The sequence below is a fragment of the Telmatherina bonti genome (assembly GCF_933228915.1).
Source record: "Telmatherina bonti genome assembly, chromosome: 16".
Lineage (NCBI taxonomy): Eukaryota > Metazoa > Chordata > Actinopteri > Atheriniformes > Telmatherinidae > Telmatherina > Telmatherina bonti.
In genome coordinates, this window is record NC_136614.1 from 36,528,308 (window position 1) to 36,551,974 (window position 23,667).

General features: G+C 50.9%; 1 protein-coding gene across 1 annotated transcript in view; it reads left to right on the forward strand.

The window, feature by feature from the left end:
* epha7 (eph receptor A7) overlaps window positions 1–23,667 on the forward strand; it is a 110,366-nt gene that overhangs the window by 66,027 nt on the left and 20,672 nt on the right. The window contains exon 6 of the mRNA XM_079255875.1: window positions 23,105–23,229. Within this exon, the coding sequence (XP_079112001.1) occupies window positions 23,105–23,229 (125 nt within the window). The remainder of the gene's footprint in view (window positions 1–23,104; window positions 23,230–23,667) is intronic.

Consider the following 23,667-nt stretch of genomic DNA (forward strand, 5'->3'; position numbering starts at 1 on the left):
TTAGCATGTGGTGGCTAGCATAGGATAGCTTAGCTTAGAGATAATAATGCAAATAAAAATGTTAGGTTTCTGTTTCAGCTTGATAATAATCAGCACTGCATGATTTTCTCCATAAATTAGGAGAATATTTGGAAGTGAATGAAAGATTGTTGTGGAAGCAACAAGAATATCCAGAGGTGATTGGATAGTTAGCCGTTAGCGATCCTCTGTAGCTTCTCATGGTTGTCCAGGGTGAAGATGGGAAACCTCACGCTGCCATCACTCCTCCGCTGCTTGCAGAGGATCCAGGAATAGATTTTTTTCACAGATATTTATTTGTGACATATTTAGCAGCAAACCGACTGGTTGTCTTGTTGCAGATCAAGTTAGCCATTAGCTTTGGGTCGCTAATGTGAGCTGTGGGAGAAAACAGTTCACCGATCTACGTCCATTATAGGGTCCGTTTTATGGCTAATTTAATTCATTTTATGGTTTTTGGACGTTGTTTTTATTCGTGGTTTCTTGTTGTTTTTAACCCTGCTCATTGTAGCACGTTGAGATTTGTATTAAGATGTAAAGTGTGTTGGAAATTAAAATTTATTATTACATTTCAAATCGATCAGTGATTCTTAAATCCAAATCAGATCACAACTGAATTTGGGATATCAGCAAACATTGAATGCATTAAATAATTTATCCGATTGTATTTTGATCCAACAGTTTATTTAGACTCGCAGAAAGAAGCTATTTGTGCTCTAAAAGTTGCTAAATGACATCATAATGTAATTTGCATAATTGAGAAATTGCATTTAACTATCATGGACATCATAGTAGAGAAACATAAAGCTGCATGAGGGACAGAAAGAGGGGGGAAAAAATAAATATATTGACTATTAAATTACAATTTTCCTTCTTCATCTGGCTTGTGACTGGAAAACTGATGCACTAGTGACAGATTTAAAATACATTTTCATTTCATTTTCTATTCATGTTAAATGTATTATTTATTAATGTATACATTGATTAATTCTCTTCAGTTTAATTTTATTTTTAACCTCGTGGTACAACAGCTTTGGAACTGGAAAACATTGTCTGCATGACAATCCAAATGAACTTGGGAGAACAGAAGAAAACTGTCATTCATCCTGCATATTTGCTGTTTAAGTCTTGATGCAGAGGAATAATAATAACTATGGTCTGACTGCTGGGTCACCTGTGAGTGTGTTTGTATTGGATGATGGGCCAAGCGGCATCCGCTGCTCATTGAGATGCATGGAGAAGTCTCCAGTAACACCAGAAAACTCTGCTGGACTTGTCACAAGTCCTCCCAGTACTTGCTAAATACAGCCACAGAGTTGCTCAGATGAGAACACAGTGTGTGGTGTGTGTGTGTGTGTGTGTGTGTGTGTGTGTGTGTGTGTGTGTGTGTGTGTGTGTGTGTGTGTGTGTGTGTGTGTGTGTGTGTGTGAGATTCTGCATTTAATAGTACGAGTCCGTTAAACAAGTTGATCAGTTGATGAACCAGTAGCATTGATCCAAACTAAAAGTGTATAAATGTGTATATATATATATATATATATATATATATATATATTATTATAGAGATAGGACTCGATTAAAAAAATTAATAACAGGCTTTGTAGTTGAAAATCTAAAATATATATTTTTTTATTTAAAACAATTTTGCGGTGATTAAATTAAATAAATATTAATAGAGCAAACTCGAGCTTTATTATAGTTAGCAGAAATAAATTTAATTTCTATTCAAAACAGAAAAATAGAAAATACCCCTGGCTCAAACTGAACAGACCTAAAATGTGACGATCAGGACTCCACCCAGCAGCTGCATCTGCACCATGTTCTCCGTGTTGCCCTCCACACGCTTCACCACCACACGCCACCGTGTGACAGTAAACGTGTGGCTTCAGTCTGGTCGCCGTGTTTTCCCGTCCTGACCTCCGGCAGCAGCTCCGTCTCTGGACTGCAGCCGCTCTCCGCTTGCCGCCCCTGGCTGAATGCACGGCCTCAGTAAACAACCAAACACTCTTTTCTTCTTCTCTTCTTCTTCATGTGCTTGCTTGCACCCTGTCTCTTCGCTCATACACATCCACGTGAAAATGCACGGTCACACATTCGCGACACACACCCAGCGAGCATGCACCTGTGACTCTGCGAGCCGGTCTGTATGTGGAACACATGCTCGGGAATGTCACGGCTGCAAATGGCTCCAGCACTTTGCAAGAGACTCATTGGAGTGTTTCATTTCCTGCCGGAGGAGTTGAAAGGACTTCCAAGGGTAATAAAAGCCGAGCCGGGTTGCACGTGCCCCAAACAGAGATTTCTCCCCAACTGGACACCAACACACACACACACACACACACACACACACACACACACCAGTGATCTTCAGTCAACAGCGAAAGTTTGATTGCAGTTTCCTGCAGGCTGTGCTGCTTTGTGCGGAGGAACAGGAGCCGTTTGCCGCCACAGAGGAAACATGTCATCTATCACACACACCTCCTGACCTGCTGGACATTACACACTTCACTTCTAATGCTGCACACGCACATTTCTCATTATTTAATATGTGAAGTAACTGTAAAATATATCACTTTGAGAAATCAGGCCAGACCGCGTTGTGGGCAGCTTTAGTTTATCAGCGTGTTTTTTCAGCTTGTTTTGCTTCCTGCGCCCACACAGCTGGCTTTAAGTGGAAAGGCTCCACCGAACCCCCCCCCCCCCCCCCCCCCCCCATACATCCACTTGTCAGCATAAAAATGTGATGTTTGTAGAGCAGCAGAAGAGCGAAATGTTTTTCTGAGAGTGGCTGGAGACTACAGCAAAGTTTGCAAATGGAGAGGAGGTAGCTGTGAAGAAGTAACTCCAGCAAAGCTCGTCTGCAGGCTGGTTAATGACCACGCCGCAGCCAATTTACAGCTCTTCTCTGCTCCACTTTATACTGTGGCTTAACTGGAACATATTGTCTAATTACGTAGAAACGAATGTGATTACTATATTCCATCTGAATCAGAGACGCTTATTGAGGCAGTTTTATTCCTTCATTTAACAAACAAGCTCATTGTCTTCAAAGCTGTTCGAGTTAGACATGAAGTTACCAGAGGAATGGTAGCTGCACCACCTTTCTGCTGTCATGTCTGCTATTCTTCCTGCTTTTGACAGAACAAAAGCTGCTCCTGTTTGCGGCAGCTCGGCTGGTGCTAGCGGCAGCTCGGCTGGTGCTAGCGGCAGCTCGGCTGGTGCTAGCGGCAGCTCGGCTGGTGCTTGCGGCAGCTCGGCTGGTGCTAGCGGCAGCTCGGCTGGTGCTAGCGGCAGCTCGGCTGGTGCTAGCGGCAGCTCGGCTGGTGCTAGCGGCAGCTCGGCTGGTGCTAGCGGCAGCTCGGCTGGTGCTAGCGGCAGCTCGGCTGGTGCTTGCGGCAGCTCGGCTGGTGCTAGCGGCAGCTCGGCTGGTGCTAGCGGCAGCTCGGCTGGTGCTAGCGGCAGCTCGGCTGGTGCTAGCGGCAGCTCGGCTGGTGCTTGCGGCAGCTCGGCTGGTGCTTGCGGCAGCTCGGCTGGTGCTTGCGGCAGCTCGGCTGGTGCTAGCGGCAGCTCGGCTGGTGCTTGCGGCAGCTCGGCTGGTGCTAGCGGCAGCTCGGCTGGTGCTAGCGGCAGCTCGGCTGGTGCTAGCGGCAGCTCGGCTGGTGCTAGCGGCAGCTCGGCTGGTGCTTGCGGCAGCTCGGCTGGTGCTTGCGGCAGCTCGGCTGGTGCTAGCGGCAGCTCCTGTTTGCGGCAGCTCGGCTCGGCTGGTGTTTGCAGCTTGCACTGGGTATGTTATGGACTCATGCTCGTGTTGTGCAACACAGCGCTGCAGTTGCAGGCCATGCAGGGAATTTCGGGGTCTTTCAGCGTTACTCACTGCTGCTTTTGTTAGATGAATCGGGAGATTGACAGCTCTGCTTTTTTCCCGTCTTCCATTGTCTCATCAGCAAACTGTCTCCTGCAGTGAGGAAAACTAATTATGTCTTCAACCCACAGCTTCAACCCCCTCCCCCATCCCCTCTATACAGATCATCGCACTTGGAAATCATAATGAGTTTGTGGCAGACCACTTTGGCTTTTGAGAAAGGAAGTGGAAAAAAGTCCATTTTGCTTTGCTCAAACAGGCCACTGGCAATTACAGGCGACCCTTTGGCCCCGAAAGCTGTCGCCTCAGATCCTTTCACGGATGCACCAAGAAGTGGTTTAGTGGCGTGCACCTGCTGAATTCCTCATCTGTACGTTTTTTAAGCTAGAGCCACACCAAAACCTCTGAGTGTATGGCAGCCATCTGGAAGGCTGCTTTGAATTATTTGGTATTAAACAACAGTAAAAGATTATGGCAGCTGAAGAAAAGGACACTAGTGCTGGCAGAGGAACAGATGGGCTTCACATCTGGCCCAGAGGAAGTTACTGAGGGCAATAGGGATGCTGTGACAAGGCAACACGGCCAGAAGCTTTGTGCAACTCTGCCCCGCCCGTTTGCTAGGGATGATCTCCTTCACCCCTTCGTCCTCTTTGCGCTGCATCTTTGGACAGCTGTGACAAAGTCTTCGTGGGAAGTGTTTGTGTCTGATTGAAGTACCGCGAGTCCCGCTGAGAGAAAATAATTGCCCATTTAACCTTGTGATTTCAGAGATTGTTGACAAAATGCGAGAGAGCGGCACATTTTAGCTGGAAAGAGATAAGTTACTCCAAGAGAAGCAGCTCGTTGGCAGGTGGTTGTAGCAATGTTTTATAGGACGGCAGTGTTGGCGTGAATTAGCTGGAGAGAGGAAGAAGCTCCGTCCACACGATGCATCTTCTCTTTGCTGCTTGTTTCAGACTTCTTCTTTATACTCTTTCATCTAAAACTTAAAGCTGAAAACTGCGATCAATTCTGGGCTATTTCTGATTTGCCTCAATTCTTCTATTCCAAGTTAGTGTGTAGACATGATGTTTCCGTGCAGACGTGATGTTTCCGTGCAGACGTGATGTTTCCGTGCAGACGTGATGTTTCCGTGCAGACGTGATGTTTCCGTGCAGACGTGATGTTTCTGTGCAGACGTGATGTTTCCATGGAGATATGTTTCCATGCAGACATGATGTTTCTGTGCAGGCGTGACGTTTCCACGCAGACGTGACGTTTCCACGCAGACGTGACGTTTCCACGCAGACGTGATGTTTCAGCCTCAGTTGTCAGATTCTGAGGCTAAAATGATGTAAAATGAATGTATGAATAGATAAAGCAGCATAAAGAGGAACCAGAAGTTTGTAGAAATAACACACATAGATCAGCAGTGACCAAGTCTTTTTTCATCTACACATCATAACGCACACACCTGCCAACGAGCTGCTTCTCTTGGAGTAACTTATCTCTTTCACACACACACACACACACACACACACACACACACACACACACACACACACACACACACACACTGTCTCCATGTTTCAACACATCTTCCTGCTACTATCTACCTGCTGTCCTCACTGCAGCACCTCCACCTCAGCTGCATCCCAAACATCTTCTTGGCTTTATTCCAGCCATAGAGGATCATTATTTTCCTGCTTTTCTCATCACTTGTTGATCTTTGGCTGCTCCTGATTGGACATAAATAATTATCTGTTAAGATTATTAATGGAGAAGTTAATGCCTGCAATTGTTTAATCCATTTTTAATAAATCTGTAATTTAACACAGATGGAGGATGCTGACTGAAGTCATTTTTAAAGCCCTAATCTCGTGTTTATGGTGTATATAAGGCTGCGGGGGCTACTAGACATTGTCTGCTTGCTATGCCCTTTCAAGCAAATAATTACTAGTGAGTTAGCCCAGTTCACTCTAATTAGTTCAATGTGTTTGAATGTACCAGAGCAGCAGTGATTAGTTATTGAACCAAGGAGTCAATAAACAGAAAATAAGTTAGCAATGAATTGCTTAATCAATCAAAAGTTTTTTTTCTTTTTTAAAGTGAAAACGTCAAATAGTGCTGGTGCGTGTTGTTTTTGCTGCAAAAGCATCGAGAGGCCACTTTCTATTTCTGTGCAGCCAGACGGAGAGGAGATACTCTTCTGGAAGAGCCGTGTGCCTAAATGTATTCTCAGAAGAAAGATTACATCTAAATGAAAGTTGGAAGAGCCTGTATCCTCAGAGACTGAGCTAATTAAATTTGTAAATTCCACCCATCCCATCACGCCGGCGACTAGCTGTCCAACGTTGCCAGGAAAGTGTGTCACAATGTGTTAAGAACAGGAAAGTTTGGCAGAGGATGCAGATGAGCGCTGGAATGAAAGGCCAGCAGAATGTTTTCTGCTTTTTGGGAAAAAATCCTCTCGGGGAGATAATCACTTATTAAAGGAGGGACGTTATTTGATTTTGTCTGCTCTGCAGAATGAGATTATATTACATCTAGCAGGTGAGATTGTGTGGATGAATAGATGTATTTCAGCTTTGTTAATCTGACATATTACAGATCATATCATCTGCTTTCGGGATATAATTAAATCACAGAAGATAAGAGGCGATGAATTTGGTCTGGAGTGAGTCTGATCTGCGGTGAAGCGGCCTGTAAAGCACAAAGCTTCTTACCCAGACTAAGTGAAGGTAGCTGACTGTAATTTGTGTCAACATGTTGGACATTTGCATAAGAATAAATCACACACTCTCCAATTAACTGCTGACAAAGTGGATTGGAGACTGAGTCAGTAAACACGCTGGACGTCTGACGCCTGCGAGGTAATTGGGATGAGGTCTAAGAGAAGCTCAGCGTCCTGCAGAGTAAACGGAGGTCCGGGCCCTCCCACTGAGTCTTAAGCCTGCGTCCCTCGGTGCCGATCACACACAAATCACCAATTACAGTAATGGCAACTCCTGCAGCGCTGACAACAACGCCACACCTTGGCCTTAATCAGGATGTGGGGCTTCATCTGTCCGTCTGCAGAGCCGCTGCAGCTTCCAGCTGCTTTGGTCCAGTTTCACAGGCCGCCGCTGCCCTGCAGGAGATCTGCCTTTTCCACCGGGGGGGGGGGCATGTCTGTGCTTCAGGTCTCCAGAAGGTCTCTTCTCTGCTCTCTGGCTCCTCACGTTCAGCACGTTCAGTGCTCCCCAGACTCCCCCCCCAGTCTCCCCCCAGACTCCCCCCAGTCTCCCCCCAGACTCCCCCCAGTCTCCCCCCAGTCTCCCCCAGACTCCCCCAGGACAGGCAGCAGGGTGACAGGTGGTTGTGGTGCTGGAGCGGTGTTTGAGGACAGAGCGGTGTGTCCCAGGCTGCTGGTTTTTTCCGTCTGGAGGCCGAGGTGTTTGGGAAAGTGAGAAATAACTTGATTTCTGCTGCGTTACGCGTGGCTTTGCTTCTTTTCTCCTAAAGGAAATAAAAACCACTTCCAGTGCTACCAAACTAAACCCGGTGCTGCCGTTTGGTGGGATTTTTGGGACGTGTCTACAGCCAGTGTCCCAGTCTGAAAGCAGACATTATTCCCACCCAGCGGGGAAAGAGCTCCGTTGCTGCCACCAGAAGCGACTCCACAACGCTCCACTCTGTCGTGTTGTGAAAAGTTTCCCTATCAAGCTGTAAGCAGACGCCACCTTCCTGGGCTGCTAAGCGCCTGCAGGGCCGCGGCGAGCAGGCTGGGTGCGGCGACGCTGCCCGGCCGTAGAGGACTCCTCTGCATCGCTTCGCTGATGATCTCTGACATCTGATTAAAACCCTTATTTGTGTCCCCTCAGCAGCAGATCAGGCTGAACATTGTAAACATGATTTGTGTTTGTGCATAAAGAGAAGAGTTGTTATCGATGCGTTGCTGGCAAGAGAACGGCGACAGTTTGCTGGAAGCAGAACAAACTGAGCGTTTTATACGATGCTTCTTCAAGGCTAATTATCATTAATATGATGTTAGAGAGGCAGGGCTCCGCTTTGTTCACATCACACGGCTCATGCTGTCATATGCAGACAATAATTAAAAACCTCCAGGAAGCTGCAGGCGTCTGTTTAATGAAACTTTCATGGACACCATCTTTAAGGCAACAACTCGCTGAACGTCTCCTGTCAAAGTTCCAGTTTTCTGCTGCTGATTCGCTGCGTTGTCGGATTCACAGGAGGATGCAAACACTGTGTGTGTGTGTGTGTGTGTGTGTGTGTGTGTGTGTGTGTGTGTGTGTGTGTGTGCGTGTGTGTGTGTGTGTGTGTGTGTTAGGGGTGGGAGTCAATTAAAAAAAAAAGAAAATAGTCTCATTAATTGCAGGCTTTGTAATTTATTAATCTCAATTAATCACATTCTAATTGTTACAAAATTTACCCCAAAAAGGAACTTTTTTTTTCATTTCTATGGATATGAAGCAATTATTAAGTCCAATAATAGTAAAATAGATTAATATAATAACTATAAATGTCTGGATGAATGAATTTAACTTTGAAACAGTAAAAGAGAAATAGAAAACATTTCTGAAGAGACCCAGAGGAGGGGGGGGGGGCTACTGCTGCGAACAGAGGAGAGGAAACGACACGGTCTCCTCCTCATACCACCAGAGAAAGACGCTGGACTGTACCAGGTTTGTACAGGGGTCTTTCTGTTTCTCCCCGTGTCTGCGTGGTTCTCTCCGGGTTCCTCCCACCGTCTAGAGACAATGTCAGCTTGACTGGCTGTTATGGGTGGTCCGGTGACGGACTAGCGGGCCGTCCAGGACCAAAGGCTCCAGCTTCCTCGCGACCTTTCATTGAGGATGAATGGAAAGATATATTAGGGATGCACCGATAGCAGTATCGGGTCAGTACCAAGAGTGTGTTAATAAGAGTACTGGTATCAGACGGGTTTTAAAAGAAATAAAAGCCTTAAATGTTAAAATGTGACATTTCCTGTTCCACTAAAACAGTGATCCCCCCCCCCCCCCCCCCCCCCCCAGGATACAAAACGTGTCCTGCTACGTTGCCAAATCAGTAACATTCAGCTTTTTAGCAAGGAATGGTTATCCTAAATATTACATGGAGTTATGGCTTCTTATGCAACAGTATCTGGTGAAAATACAATCATGCCTCCAGAATGTGGGCGTTTCTTTTTCATTATATATACGGAGCTACCGACGGAGCAGCTCTTTGGTGGAGTTCGCTGCAGCTGAAATCAGCCAGAACTGGCAACCCTGACAGGGTCAGTTAGGGCCGTTAGGACAGCAGAGTTTCTGCAAGCAGCCTGCAGCTCTTGTTTGTGGAGAGAACTGCAGCGTTGAGGATCATTATGACTTGTTTAGATGCATTTTGAGAAAGCCAGAGGCTGCTTCACGAGCCGCAAGGCAAGAGTCAGAGAGCCGCATGCGGTGAGGAACACGGCACTAAAACCTGGATCTTTGTTCCAAAACCACACATTTATAGTTGTATTTAGGTAAAATGTGTATATAATATATATATATATATATATATATATATATGTATGTATGTGTAGTAGCCTTTGTCTCCACAAGCAGCTGATCACTCAGCACAGTCTGGCTCAGAAAGGGTTCGGAGGGGTGAGGGAGGTCCGTGCCGTCCCCAGCCGGGGAATAATCAGCTCTTGTTAAAGTCGCAGCTTTTTAGCACCACAAACAGCTTTTACATGACACTTGATAATAAATCACAGCTGCAAATTTCATGTAAACAGATTGTTATGCACAGTTAGTCGCGACAAACCAACTCTGAAATTGTTTCCATCAAAGAAATGCTTTTTCTTTTTAGATTCCACAATATCCACACAGTCACCGCTTGTCTCTGCTTCGTGGCCATTAATCATAATCAGCTGGCGGCTTCCATGTTTACCCAACATGAAAAAGGAAAGAAGCTGCTGCTGCTTCGGAGTTCACCTCCTTTCCACGCTCACACACTCGAGCCGTCACCTCGGTAAACTCTTCCTTCAGGACAAATGTGTTTGCAGAGGGTTTTAGTTGAGGGTGAGTCGACACACCCAGTCGTAACGTTTGAGCGCTGCCATCTGGTTCTCCGACATCCTGTCATTTTCTTTTTGTCTGCGTATAAAGAAGACATGAACGGAGCCGGTAGCAGACAGCTGAGTGATGGAAAATCTCCCTGCTGATGACACACACACACACACACACACACACACACACACACACACACACACACACACACACACACACAAGCCCTAAAACTGCAGTCAGCAGCTCAGCAGACTTTAGACGATCTTCATGGTTTTCCTCCAGCATGCTGTCTCGCTTCGGGGGGGCGGGGCGTCTCGCCGTTTAACTTATCGCTGAGATAACTCCGTTTCCTGGAGACGCCGGCGAAGGACCTCCGTTTCTGTTCCCTCCAGCAAGATGGACAGATCTGGAGATGAGCGTCCGCCTGCAGATCTCAGCTCAACTGGTCTCGTCTCATTTATTTTTGTTTTGTTCTTGTTTCATCTTCTCTCCCCGCCCCGTCTCTCCCCGCCCCGTCTCACCTCGCCCCGTCTCACCCCGCCCCGTCTCTCCCCGCCCCGTCTCACCTCGCCCCGCCCCGCCCCGCCCCGTCTCTCCCCGCCCCGTCTCACCCCGCCCCGTCTCTCCCCGCCCCGTCTCACCTCGCCCCGCCCCGTCTCACCTCGCCCCGCCCCGTCTTGCATCGCCCCGCCCCGTCTCTCCCCGCCCCGCCCCGTCTCACCTCGCCCCGCCCCGTCTTGCATCGCCCCGCCCCGTCTCACCTCGCCCCGCCCCGTCTTGCATCGCCCCGCCCCGTCTCACCTCGCCTCGCCCCGTCTCTCCCCGCCCCGTCTCTCCCCGCCCCGTCTCACCCCGCCCCGCCCCGTCTCTCCCCGCCCCGTCTCACCTCTCCCCGCCCCGTCTCACCTCGCCCCGCCCCGTCTCTCCCCGCCCCGTCTCACCTCTCCCCGCCCCGTCTCACCTCGCCCCGCCCCGTCTTGCATCGCCCCGCCCCGTCTCACCTCGCCCCGTCTCACCTCGCCCCGTCTCACCTCGCCCCGTCTCTCCCCGCCCCGTCTCACCTCGCCCCGCCCCGTCTCACCTCGCCCCGTCTCACCTCGCCCCGTCTCACCTCGCCCCGTCTCGCCCCGCCCCGTCTCACCTCGCCCCGTCTCTCCCCGCCCCGTCTCACCCCGCCCCGCCCCGTCTCACCTCGCCCCGCCCCGTCTTGCATCGCCCCGCCCCGCCCCGCCTCGCCCCGTCTCACCTCGCCCCGTCTCACCTCGCCCCGTCTCACCTCGCCCGCCCCGTCTCACCTCGCCCCGTCTCACCTCGCCCCGCCCCGTCTCGCCCCGCCCCGCCTCGCCCCGTCTCACCTCGCCCCGTCTCACCTCGCCCGCCCCGTCTCACCTCGCCCCGTCTCACCTCGCCCCGTCTCACCTCGCCCGCCCCGTCTCACCTCGCCCCGTCTCACCTCGCCCCGTCTCACCTCGCCCCGTCTCACCTCGCCCGCCCCGTCTTGCATCGCCCCGTCTCACCTCGCCCCGTCTCACCTCGCCCCGTCTCACCTCGCCCCGTCTCACCTCGCCCGCCCCGTCTTGCATCGCCCCGCCCCGTCTCGCCCCACCCCGCCCCGTCTCACCTCGCCCCGTCTCACCTCGCCCGCCCCGTCTTGCATCGCCCCGCCCCGTCTCGCCCCACCCCGCCCCGTCTCGCCCCACCCCGCCCCGTCTCACCTCGCCCGCCCCGTCTTGCATCGCCCCGCCCCGTCTCGCCCCGCCCCGTCTCACCTCGCCCCGCCTCGCCCCGTCTCACCTCGCCCCGCCCCGCCTCGCCCCGTCTCACCTCGCCCCGTCTCACCTCGCCCGCCCCGTCTTGCATCGCCCCGCCCCGTCTTGCATCGCCCCGCCCCGTCTTGCATCGCCCCGCCCCGTCTCGCCCGCCCCGTCTTGCATCGCCCCGCCCCGTCTTGCATCGCCCCGCCCCGTCTTGCATCGCCCCGCCCCGCCTCGCCCCGCCCCGCCTCCTTGCTGTACTTTACCTTTATCCACAAAGACAGAGCTCTGGTGGGAGACCTGTGAGTCTGCTTCGGCTCAGCGTGAACCTTTCCCATCACACAGACTGGAATCTTGGATTTCCTCTGGAATTCCAGTCATTGTTTGAAGAGGCTGAAGAACTGCGCAGGATGAGCTCATGCTGGAGAAGTGGTGGAGGTGAAGAGGCTAACAGCTGCCGCCGTCTCTCCAGCTAGTTCAGTTTTCCTTTAAAAGATGAGGACGATCGCTTGAAAAAGGAACTGCACTCTCTGCAGCTTTTGTCCCACATGCTGTGCAGCAGATTGTTTTTCTGTCCTCTTGCTAAATAAAAAGTCCAAACAGCAGCAAAACGCTGGAATGTTTGCTGTCACTTCGTCTTGTTGACTCATGCAGCAGCACCAGGGACTGTAGCCTGAAGCCTCCACAACTGTCCACAGCAGCATTAGCAGCTCATTCTCAGTCCTTCTCTCACTTCCACTGGACTCTGATCTGATCTAACGGCGTCTGGCGGAACGGCAGGCATGGCCTAGATCTGCTGGCAGTCAGCGGCGTGCTGGACTGAACCGCTCCGTGCAAATTACAGAGGCGGCTGGAGGGGTCCTGGATGGGATTTCTCTGGAATGGAGTCTGTCCAACACTGTGATTAAAGAGCATATGAACTCTGATTAATATGATCATCTTCCTGATGACAGATGTATTTCTATAATAAATGGATGTTTATGATGCCAGCCCTCAGCAATCACATGTTCCCACATTCTACAAAAACACAGGGTGGGATTTATTTCAAATTTTTGGATGCTGGAAGCCAGACATTAGATTTATTTGCAGATGATAAGCGAATGAGAGCGGTGTTAGGAGCCTCCATGCGGAGCTCCAGATAAGTGGGTCTACAGGGGTTATAACCTCCAAATAATAGCAATGCCTCGGGATTCTGACCTGCTGCGTGCCATCAGTCTGGAGCGCTGTGCATTTTGTGAAATTATCTCACTTATCAATCCCTGCAGAGCTCAGATGTCCAATCAGGGTTTCAGATTGGAGCCCGGGGCCCTCAGGCTGTGCTTTGACATTTAAGGGAAGCAAAGAGGTGGAAGGCTGTTTGGCTGCTTAGCAGCTCCAGTAAATATCCACAGCCTGGCCCCGGCTCTAATCGGCTCTGTCTTTTCACTTCCCTCTTCTTGTTTTATTAAGATAAATGATGAAGCCACAGAGTATGCAAACGCATGTCTCTGCTGAGGCGGGTCATGTATTTGAAAAGGCATGCCTTGCAGCTGGCTGCTGCAGAAAGGTCAGCCAGGCAGCGGAGAGCAGAGCCGAGCAGATAGGTCCCAACAAGAAACGTGCTTTTATTTCTCCTCTGGCCTGACTGCTTCACCGTGGACTCTCTCGGACTGAAAGCGGCATGCTAACACAACTCCCAGCAAAAAGCATGCCATACATGACTTCATCCGGCTGTCTGGTGATGAATTCTGCTGATCTCCGGAAACTCAGCTATTAACAAAGAGGATATCAGGCTGAGCACCTCCCAGGGAACTGCTCTGATTCAGCGGCTTGACGGCGAACAAAAGCAGTTGCATTTACTCAGGTTTTCCCTCCTGTGCTTGACTGTGTCGTTGAGCTGCGTTATGTCGAACACAAATATGCTGTTTGCGTTCATTATAATTATAATTCCCAAAATACATCAACCATGTTGTTATTGGTCCGTCTGGGCTGTGTATTACGAACAAGCAGCTCCTGGGTTTGTTAAGTGCACCGTCGGAGCCGAGTCGGACGTCTCCTTTTGGCTCAATCTTAGATTCATATCATGTTCCATGTGTTGGTTCTCTCAGTAACACTGATTTCTTTCTGCATTTATTGTTACGACCTTCTACAACATGACCTGGTTTCTGCCTGACAGGGAAGGAAATGATCCAAACCTGGAATTACTCACATATATCTCGCTGCTTACATTTTATACTTCCAGACATGCTGCTGTATGTCTTGTTCAAATGTTGAATTAATGTCTTCATCAAGGGCCCGTTTCTTGTCTCCCTCAAAAGATAAATATTTTTTACAACAAGGGCTGTATGTATGACTAGTAGGGATGCACCGATCCTCTTTTTTTTTAAGAGTTCCGATCTGATACGATGTGTGAAATTGAAATATCTGCAGATATTAGACGGTACCCAATGTGTTTATGTGAACATTATTGTGATTATGGTTATTGTTGCTGTTAGAACTGTGTAAGATTTCATTACATTGTATTAAATGACCCATCCTTTCTGAAGTTACCTCACCAATACAATTATAATAACATTACAGATGTAGAATGTAGGATGCAGGACGTAGGATGGCATGCTGACGTGGTGGTACGCTGTGTGTAAGGACTGACGCTACCTAACCTGCACAAACAGCGTCTGCAGGACGTAGGATGCAGGAGACAGGATGCAGGATGTAGGGCGTAGGATGTAGGATGCAGGAGACAGGATGCAGGATGTAGGGCGTAGGATGTAGGATGCAGGAGACAGGATGTAGGGCGTAGGATGTAGGGCGTAGGATGTAGGATGCAGGAGACAGGATGTAGGGCGTAGGATGTAGGATGCAGGAGACAGGATGTAGGGCGCAGGATGGCATGCTGACGTGGTGGTACGCTGTGTGTAAGGACTGACGCTACCTAACCTGCAGAAACAGCGTCTGCAGGACGTAGGATGCAGGAGACAGAAGACAGGATGTAGGATGCAGGAGACAGAAGACAGGATGTAGGATGCAGGAGACAGAAGACAGGATGTAGGATGCAGGAGACAGGATGCAGGATGTAGGGCGTAGGATGCAGGAGACAGGATGCAGGATGTAGGATGTAGGATGCAGGAGACAGGAGACAGGAGACAGGATGCAGGATGTAGGGCGTAGGATGCAGGAGACCGGAGACAGGATGCAGGATGCAGGATGTAGGATGCAGGAGACAGGAGACAGGAGACAGGATGTAGGGCGTAGGATGCAGGAGACAGGAGACAGGAGACAGGATGTAGGATGCAGGATGTAGGGCGTAGGATGTAGGATGCAGGACGTAGGATGCAGGAGACAGGAGACAGGAGACAGGATGTAGGATGCAGGAGACAGGATGCAGGATGTAGGGCGTAGGATGCAGGAGACAGGATGCAGGATGTAGGATGCAGGAGACAGGAGACAGGATGCAGGATGTAGGGCGTAGGATGCAGGAGACAGGAGACAGGATGCAGGATGCAGGATGTAGGATGCAGGAGACAGGAGACAGGATGCAGGATGCAGGATGTAGGAGACAGGAGACAGGATGCAGGATGTAGGGCGTAGGATGCAGGAGACAGGAGACAGGAGACAGGATGCAGGAGACAGGGCGTAGGATGTAGGATGCAGGATGTAGGATGCAGGATGTAGGGCGTAGGATGTAGGATGCAGGACGTAGGATGCAGGAGACAGGAGACAGGATGCAGGATGTAGGGCGTAGGATGTAGGATGCAGGATGTAGGATGCAGGAGACAGGATGCAGGATGTAGGGCGTAGGATGTAGGATGCAGGATGTAGGATGCAGGAGACAGGATGCAGGATGTAGGGCGTAGGATGTAGGATGCAGGACGTAGGATGCAGGAGACAGGAGACAGGATGCAGGATGTAGGGCGTAGGATGCAGGAGACAGGAGACAGGATGCAGGATGTAGGGCGTAGGATGCAGGAGACAGGAGACAGGATGCAGGATGTAGGGCGCAGGATGTAGGATGTAGGAGACAGGATGCAGGATGTAGGATGCAGGAGACAGGATGTAGGGCGCAGGATGGCATGCTGACGTGGTGGTACGCTGTGTGTAAGGACTGACGCTACCTAACCTGCAGAAACAGCGTCTGCAGGACGTAGGATGCAGGAGACAGAAGACAGGATGTAGGATGCAGGAGACAGAAGACAGGATGTAGGATGCAGGAGACAGGATGCAGGATGTAGGGCGTAGGATGCAGGAGACAGGAGACAGGAGACAGGATGTAGGATGTAGGATGCAGGAGACAGGAGACAGGATGCAGGATGTAGGGCGTAGGATGCAGGAGACAGGAGACAGGAGACAGGAGACAGGATGCAGGATGCAGGATGTAGGATGCAGGAGACAGGAGACAGGATGCAGGATGTAGGAGACAGGAGACAGGAGACAGGATGCAGGATGTAGGAGACAGGAGACAGGATGCAGGATGTAGGGCGTAGGATGCAGGAGACAGGAGACAGGATGTAGGAGACAGGAGACAGGATGCAGGATGTAGGGCGTAGGATGTAGGATGCAGGATGCAGGATGCAGGATGTAGGGCGTAGGATGTAGGATGCAGGACGTAGGATGCAGGAGACAGGAGACAGGATGCAGGATGTAGGGCGTAGGATGTAGGATGCAGGACGTAGGATGCAGGAGACAGGAGACAGGATGCAGGATGTAGGGCGTAGGATGCAGGAGACAGGAGACAGGATGCAGGATGTAGGGCGTAGGATGCAGGAGACAGGAGACAGGATGCAGGATGTAGGGCGCAGGATGTAGGATGTAGGAGGCAGGATGTAGGGTGTAGGATGCAGGATGTAGGATGCAGGAGACAGGATGTAGGGCGCAGGATGGCATGCTGACGTGGTGGTACGCTGTGTGTAAGGACTGACGCTACCTAACCTGCACAAACAGCGTCTGCAGGACGTAGGATGTAGGATGCAGGAGACAGGATGTAGGGCGTAGGATGTAGGATGCAGGAGACAGGATGCAGGATGTAGGGTGTAGGATGCAGGATGTAGGATGCAGGAGACAGGATGTAGGGCGCAGGATGGCATGCTGACGTGGTGGTACGCTGTGTGTAAGGACTGACGCTACCTAACCTGCAGAAACAGCGTCTGCAGGACGTAGGATGTAGGATGCAGGAGACAGGATGTAGGGCGTAGGATGTAGGATGCAGGAGACAGGATGCAGGATGTAGGGTGTAGGATGCAGGATGTAGGATGCAGGAGACAGGATGTAGGGCGCAGGATGGCATGCTGACGTGGTGGTACGCTGTGTGTAAGGACTGACGCTACCTAACCTGCAGAAACAGCGTCTGCAGGACGTAGGATGTAGGATGCAGGAGACAGGATGTAGGGCGTAGGATGTAGGATGCAGGAGACAGGATGCAGGATGTAGGGTGTAGGATGCAGGATGTAGGATGCAGGAGACAGGATGTAGGGCGCAGGATGGCATGCTGACGTGGTGGTACGCTGTGTGTAAGGACTGACGCTACCTAACCTGCACAAACAGCGTCTGCAGTGCAGGGATTGAAAGGTGGCACTTGTGTAGAAGAGCTTAAAATATGAGCCATAAATATACATTTTTACCCGGAATCTATCTTTGATACTGTGATTAGAAATAGGAAAAATCCTCGCGCTGTCTTCATCGGCTTCAAATCTCATCAGAGTGTGCACATCTGTCCATGTAGGAGTATTTTAGCAGCTGGTGTGAACAAGGCCATCCTGTCACCCTTTCAGGTACACGATTATGTAAATGTGCCCTGCAGCACAATCATGCCAGAATGACTCTATTCTCACTCGACATGAGGGAAAATAAATATGGCTATTTCACATCCAGTCTGGGATGACTTGAAGAAATCATGGAGGCTGATGATGAAGCTGTCTAATCTGAGCAGTGACACAGGAAAGCTGAGTGCTTCTTCAATAAGAAGCGTCCCTGCTGGTTTAGCAATTATGCAACACAGCTGACCAATGATTTCTGCATCTGTTACCTTCCTGAATGGCAGTGTGATTTCATGAGGGCGCCAGCGGATTGGAATACCAGCCAGTGTTAAAATGAACTCCCTGTCAGGAGGTGTTGGAGGGGTAATCATGCACAGTGTGCCTCATGTGCATGTCAGTGCAGCATGAATGCAATTTCCCCCAGTGACCCTCCACTGTGATTCTGATTCCTGGCTTGGCTGCAGCGAGCTCCGCTATACTTAAGCTGTGGGTGATGCACTCAGCGACTCTAACACCAGAAACCATTTACTTGCTTGAGCGTCGGGCGTCATGGAGGGAGAAATATTCACTGCCATGCAAGGTGCTCACTTCCTGGCCGAATTCATCCCAACATCTCTTCATAGACACATCTCTGTCAGACCTCATCATTTCATTAAAAAAAACACTCTGAGGAAAAGAGAATTGTATCTGCTGCCTCTCTGTTGATCTACAGAACTGATGTGCTGAGTCCTTGAACTGGGAAATAATGAGGGGGGGGGTGGTATGATGGCTGTGTTGAGCTGTCAGCAGCGACTGCATCAGATATGTATTAATAATCATCCCATCACCTCTACAGCTGTCAGCCCTATAGAACATGAAAGACCCAGCCTAGGTCTCCTTCAAATCAGGCCTAGCTAATTGCTTTCAAACGGAGCAGCCTTTGACCTCCCTGCATGGTCACTAAAGGTGTCCCCGCCTCGGCTGGCATTGTTATGCAGCGAGTACTCTGTCCTTTGTCTGGATCTTTAAAACTCTATTTTCAAACAGGCTTGGTTCAAGGGTATTTCATGCTCGTCTCCCCGAAGCGTTCACGGTGCCTGGGAATCATTGGCCTTAAAAAATGCTCCAGAAACCACAAAGTTAGCCACTGATGGGTGAACTGTCTGCAACTTTAGTGAAGCTTCAGATCCGTCAGCATAGATGCTCATACCAGGCGGGGTTGACAGCAAGGTGGCGTTCTGGCTTCGTCCAGCCGCTCTCGGCTCACCAGCTGGTTCCACTCTGTTGGATGTGAAGAACGTTCTAGTTCAGCTTCACTCCTGAATGGAAAGCCAACCACAGACACTCCTTCTATCCATCCATCATCCGTGGTTATGTGACTGACTGAGCATGCTCCGTGGACCTACAGGACTGCAGTATGTTGTGTGTTTCGTGCCCACTGGCCACCGACTAAGGTGGAAATAAAACCGCTGCTGTTGCCTGAAATGTGGCGAAGTGACAGAAAGGAGGGAGGATGGTCGTCCCGCCGGCAGTGGATAGGACGACTCGGAGCAGCTTCCTGCCGAAGCGACTGATGGACGAGGTTTTCTAAGCTGCAGAGATAGATCGACGTTCATTTCAGAGAAGCGGAAAGCGGTGGCGCTTCCGGGACGCTTTGGAAACGCACCGCGGCGCCTGGTAGAACAAGTCCTGCCTGCAGTCCGCGGTGAAGGCAGTCACACCGCGGTGTTCTCCACGGTACGGGTTCTTCTACACCAGGTCAACAATCAGTATCGGTTGTCGTGGGCGTGTGCACAGTGGACCACATGTCTTGTTCTTCATCAGCGCCATCTTCCAGTTGGCCGCCTCACTCTGCTGGTGCGTTTCCACTTCCACGCCATGGCGGGCAGTCAGAGATCGTCTTCATGGTGCGTTCCTGTGGTGCTGTTTGCTAGTCTAACTAGTTCCTGACTAGTTCCTGACTAGTCTGACTAGTTCCTGACTAATCGGACTAGTTCCTGACTAGTTCCTGACTAGTCTGACTAGTTCCTGACTAATCGGACTAGTTCCTGACTAGTTTCTGACTAGTCTGACTAGTTCCTGACTAGTTCCTGACTAGTCTGACTAGTTCCTGACTAATCGGACTAGTTCCTGACTAGTTTCTGACTAGTCTGACTAGTTTCTGACTAGTCTGACTAGTTCCTGACTAGTTCCTGACTAGTCTGACTAGTTCCTGACTAATCGGACTAGTTCCTGACTAGTTCCTGACTAGTCTGACTAGTTCCTGACTAGTCTGACTAGTTTCTGACTAGTCGGACTGGTTCCTGACTAGTCTGACTAGTTCCTGACTAATCGGACTAGTTCCTGACTAGTTCCTGACTAGTCTGACTAGTTCCTGACTAATCGGACTAGTTCCTGACTAGTTCCTGACTAATCGGACTAGTTCCTGACTAGTTCCTGACTAGTCTGACTAGTTCCTGACTAGTCTGACTAGTTTCTGACTAGTCGGACTGGTTCCTGACTAGTCTGACTAGTTCCTGACTAATCGGACTAGTTCCTGACTAGTTCCTGACTAGTCTGACTAGTTCCTGACTAATCGGACTAGTTCCTGACTAGTTCCTGACTAATCGGACTAGTTCCTGACTAGTTCCTGACTAGTCTGACTAGTTCCTGACTAGTCTGACTAGTTTCTGACTAGTCGGACTGGTTCCTGACTAGTCTGACTAGTTCCTGACTAATCGGACTAGTTCCTGACTAGTTCCTGACTAGTCTGACTAGTTCCTGACTAATCGGACTAGTTCCTGACTAGTTCCTGACTAGTCCGACTAGTAGGACTAGTTCCGGACTAGTCCGACTAGTCCGGAACTAGTCCTACTAGTCGGACTAGTTCCTGTTTCTGGTCAGTGCAGAAAGCGGCTCGACGGCGACCTGCTCGGACCCCAGCAGGCTGGAAAGCAGCCGCAACACGATGTTCAGACTCGTTCATCCATCCAGCAGCTTGCAGTGTGGATTAGAAGTTCTCTGGAGGACATTCTGCTCAAATGAAATAAACCATAAATGAGCCAGGAAAAGCCTCCAGACGGCGCTGAACAGTCCTGTGTCGGCGTCCAGCTGCAGCAGCAGGAATGAATCTCGGACTTTTCTCCGAGTTGGTTTATGAGGCGCAAACGGAGGACGCTTATGTAACAAACTCCCTCCGTTCTGCTGAAAGCAGAGCATTAAAAATGCAACGTAGAGTGTGTTCACTCAGCTTCCTGATGCCGAGCACGCTTGGCCGGCCGCCTTCTGGATCACTTGGCTTTGCAGCAGCAGGTGTTCAGGTCACCAAAGCATTTTCTAATATCGCACGATGAATGCACAAATGTCGTCCCAAACACTCTTTAGACCGTCAGAACAATTATATGGTTTTCCGCCGCGCTGAGCCCACAGGTTGGCTGAGAGGCTGCTGCTTCGGCGCTCTGATATCAAGTCGTTAATGGCTGTCGCACGGCGCCGTCTGACCGCTTCACAGGGGAGTCACAGAGCCCGGAAAGCATTTTCTTTCTTTTCTAGAATTAAGGCTCAGCTGTAGTTTTCATTTCCAAGCCTGTAAAAACGAAGAATGGTTCACTTTCCTTTCTGACAATCAGCTGCCTGGAATGATCACCTTTCAGGAACAGCATGTCTGCTGGCACCGCTCAGTGGTCTCCTGGTCCCCGTGGAAACAGCCGAGGTCTCCCCGCTCCGGAGCTGGAGGAGGAGGGGGGACTTGGCCGAGACACTGCTGCGACAGGCGAGGGCTGAAGGACGCCGCGCTCGGCCTGCAGGAAAACCACCGTAGAAAGGAAGAGCACGTCTTACTAAGGGGGGGGGTCCTAGCTGGTTCTGGCAGGACGGGGCCTAATGAGCTCTTCATCCAGACGCAGTCATGGCAGGGAGTCTGAGGTCATCCGGGGTCAGACTGGACATCCTCAGCTCATGTCCACTGAGCAAGGCAGCGGCACTTCAGCAGCTGCTGCACATGTGCAGATGGAGGAGGTCTCTGGCGCCGCATGGGGCTGGAAGGTGGAGGCAGATCAGCTGAGCTGTCACAGATCCCGGAGACCAATGAAAGCGCGGCGTGCAGCTCCTCTGCAGGATGCTTCCACCTTCCCTCACATGGACTCATTCATCCGGTCTGCCCCGAGGAGGCGGGGCTGCCGGAGGGCGGGGCTGCAGGAGGCGGGCCTACAGGAAGCACCTCAGGGTGACGGTTGTTAATCCGCGTTTCTCTCCCAGGGCTCTTTAAAGTGGAACTATTCTGTGCATTTCAGGCTAATTTATTTTTATTTCTGAGACCAGAAGGGCTGGGATTGATGGAGTTATTGTCACAAATGGCTTTATTTACTTCAGACCGACCCTCTCCGTAGGCTGTCAGATCAGCCTGCGGGCAAAACGAGTGGATTGAGACTCTTCCGCATTAAGCCCCGCCTCCCGCCACTGCACTACATCGGGAGCGCGCACCGCACCTGCTTTCACCGTCATTATAACAACAAGTGGAAAACAGCAACCCACAGCAACGAATGCAGCAGGATGTCTCTCTTTGGTAAACTCACCAGCCATCGTTGGAAATAACTTTATCCCACGTTTTCCACCCGCCTGATGTATTTGTACATGCCCTTGTTAACCAGTAGAAGGTAACCAATCACCCAACCTTATCCCCCGGGACGTCACAAGGATTTCCACGTAGAAAAAACTCTCTAAAACCACGTGTTTTTTGTTGCCATGGAAACCAAATGGAGAGCGTGCTGGAACTCAAACTCAAACTCAAACATGCGTTTAGGTGATAAAAAACAGTGCCGTTCACATGTCTGATGAGGATTCAACGCTGTAACACTGTAGAAAGCTCAGAAAACTCCAAATACCAGAATAACACCCCTTTAAGGAAAGGATGATGGTTACAGTGACGATGCAGCGTAACGGCGGTGGAAGATGTAGGGAGGCCGAAGGCACGGCGTGATATAGAGACGGGAGACGAGCAGCAGCTGTTCCTGCAGGAAAAGTTGGCACTACAGTAATTACTGCAGCTCCACCCGCCTCTACGTTTAGCTCCACCCGCCTCTACATTTAACTCCACCCGCCTCTACGTTTAGCTCCACCCGCCTCTACATTTAACTCCACCCGCCTCTACGTTTAGCTCCACCCGCCTCTACATTTAACTCCACCCGCCTCTACGTTTAGCTCCACCCGCCTCTACGTTTAGCCCCACCCACCTCTACGTTTAGCCCCACCCACCGCTACGTTTAGCTCCACCCACCTCTACGTTTAGCTCCACCCGACTCTACGTTTAGCTCCACCCGACTCTACGTTTAGCTCCACCCACCTCTACGTTTAGCTCCACCCACCTCTACGTTTAGCTCCACCCACCTCTACGTTTAGCTCCACCCAATGCTACGTTTATCAAACAAACAGAAGAGTGTGTGTGCGCACCGTTCAGCAGGTCTGCATGTTGTAGATGTTAACCAGAATGAGTCGTGCACGGAGCCGGAGATGGTGTGAGGAGGAAGTTGGGGGTTGGCCTGAGAGTCTGTCTGACGGCCGTCAGCAGGCGGACCGAACGCCGGCCTATTCTGCTGAACCCGAAACGAATCATCATTTAGAATTTCCAGGTTTCTCTTCTGCAGCGGCTGGGATGAAGCTGAAAGTTTCTTCATGGGTGGAGACATTTAGTCGCGTAACCGAGCGGCGCTGGAAGTGTGTGACGCATGTGTGTGTGCCTCCTCTTATTGACCCGTTCTCTCTACACAGCTCCGTCCCAGGTCAGCGAGGTCATCAAGGAGAAGGTCCTGCAGCGCAGCGTCCAGCTGTCCTGGCAGGAGCCCCACCAACCCAACGGCGTCATCACAGAGTATGAAATCAAATACTACGAAAAAGTGAGTTTCCTCCCGAGCTGCTCCGTACCGGCGAGGCGCCTCCTCGCCGTGGAGTCCGTCTGCACGCCGTAGAGACGGGACGTCACTTCCTGCTCTCATTACTGCAGTCATGGACGAGATGCTCATCACATTTTAATCAGGCTAAAGTCCTTCTGTCAAACACACACACACACACACACACCTCAGCACAGCCGTGTTAGAAATCAGCTGCTGTTGTCTTCCACTCCGATTACCTCCAGTCTGAACACATCGCTTCTTCCAGCGGCTGCAAGGAAGGAAAGACCGAGCTGGGACCCTACCGGTCGCCCCCCCGCGTCTCCCTACCGGTTGCCCCCCCGCGTCTCCTTAAAGGTCGCCCCCCCACGTCCCCCCACCGGTCGCCCCCGCGTCCCCCCACCGGTCGCCCCCCCACGTCCCCCCACTGGTCGCCCCCCCACG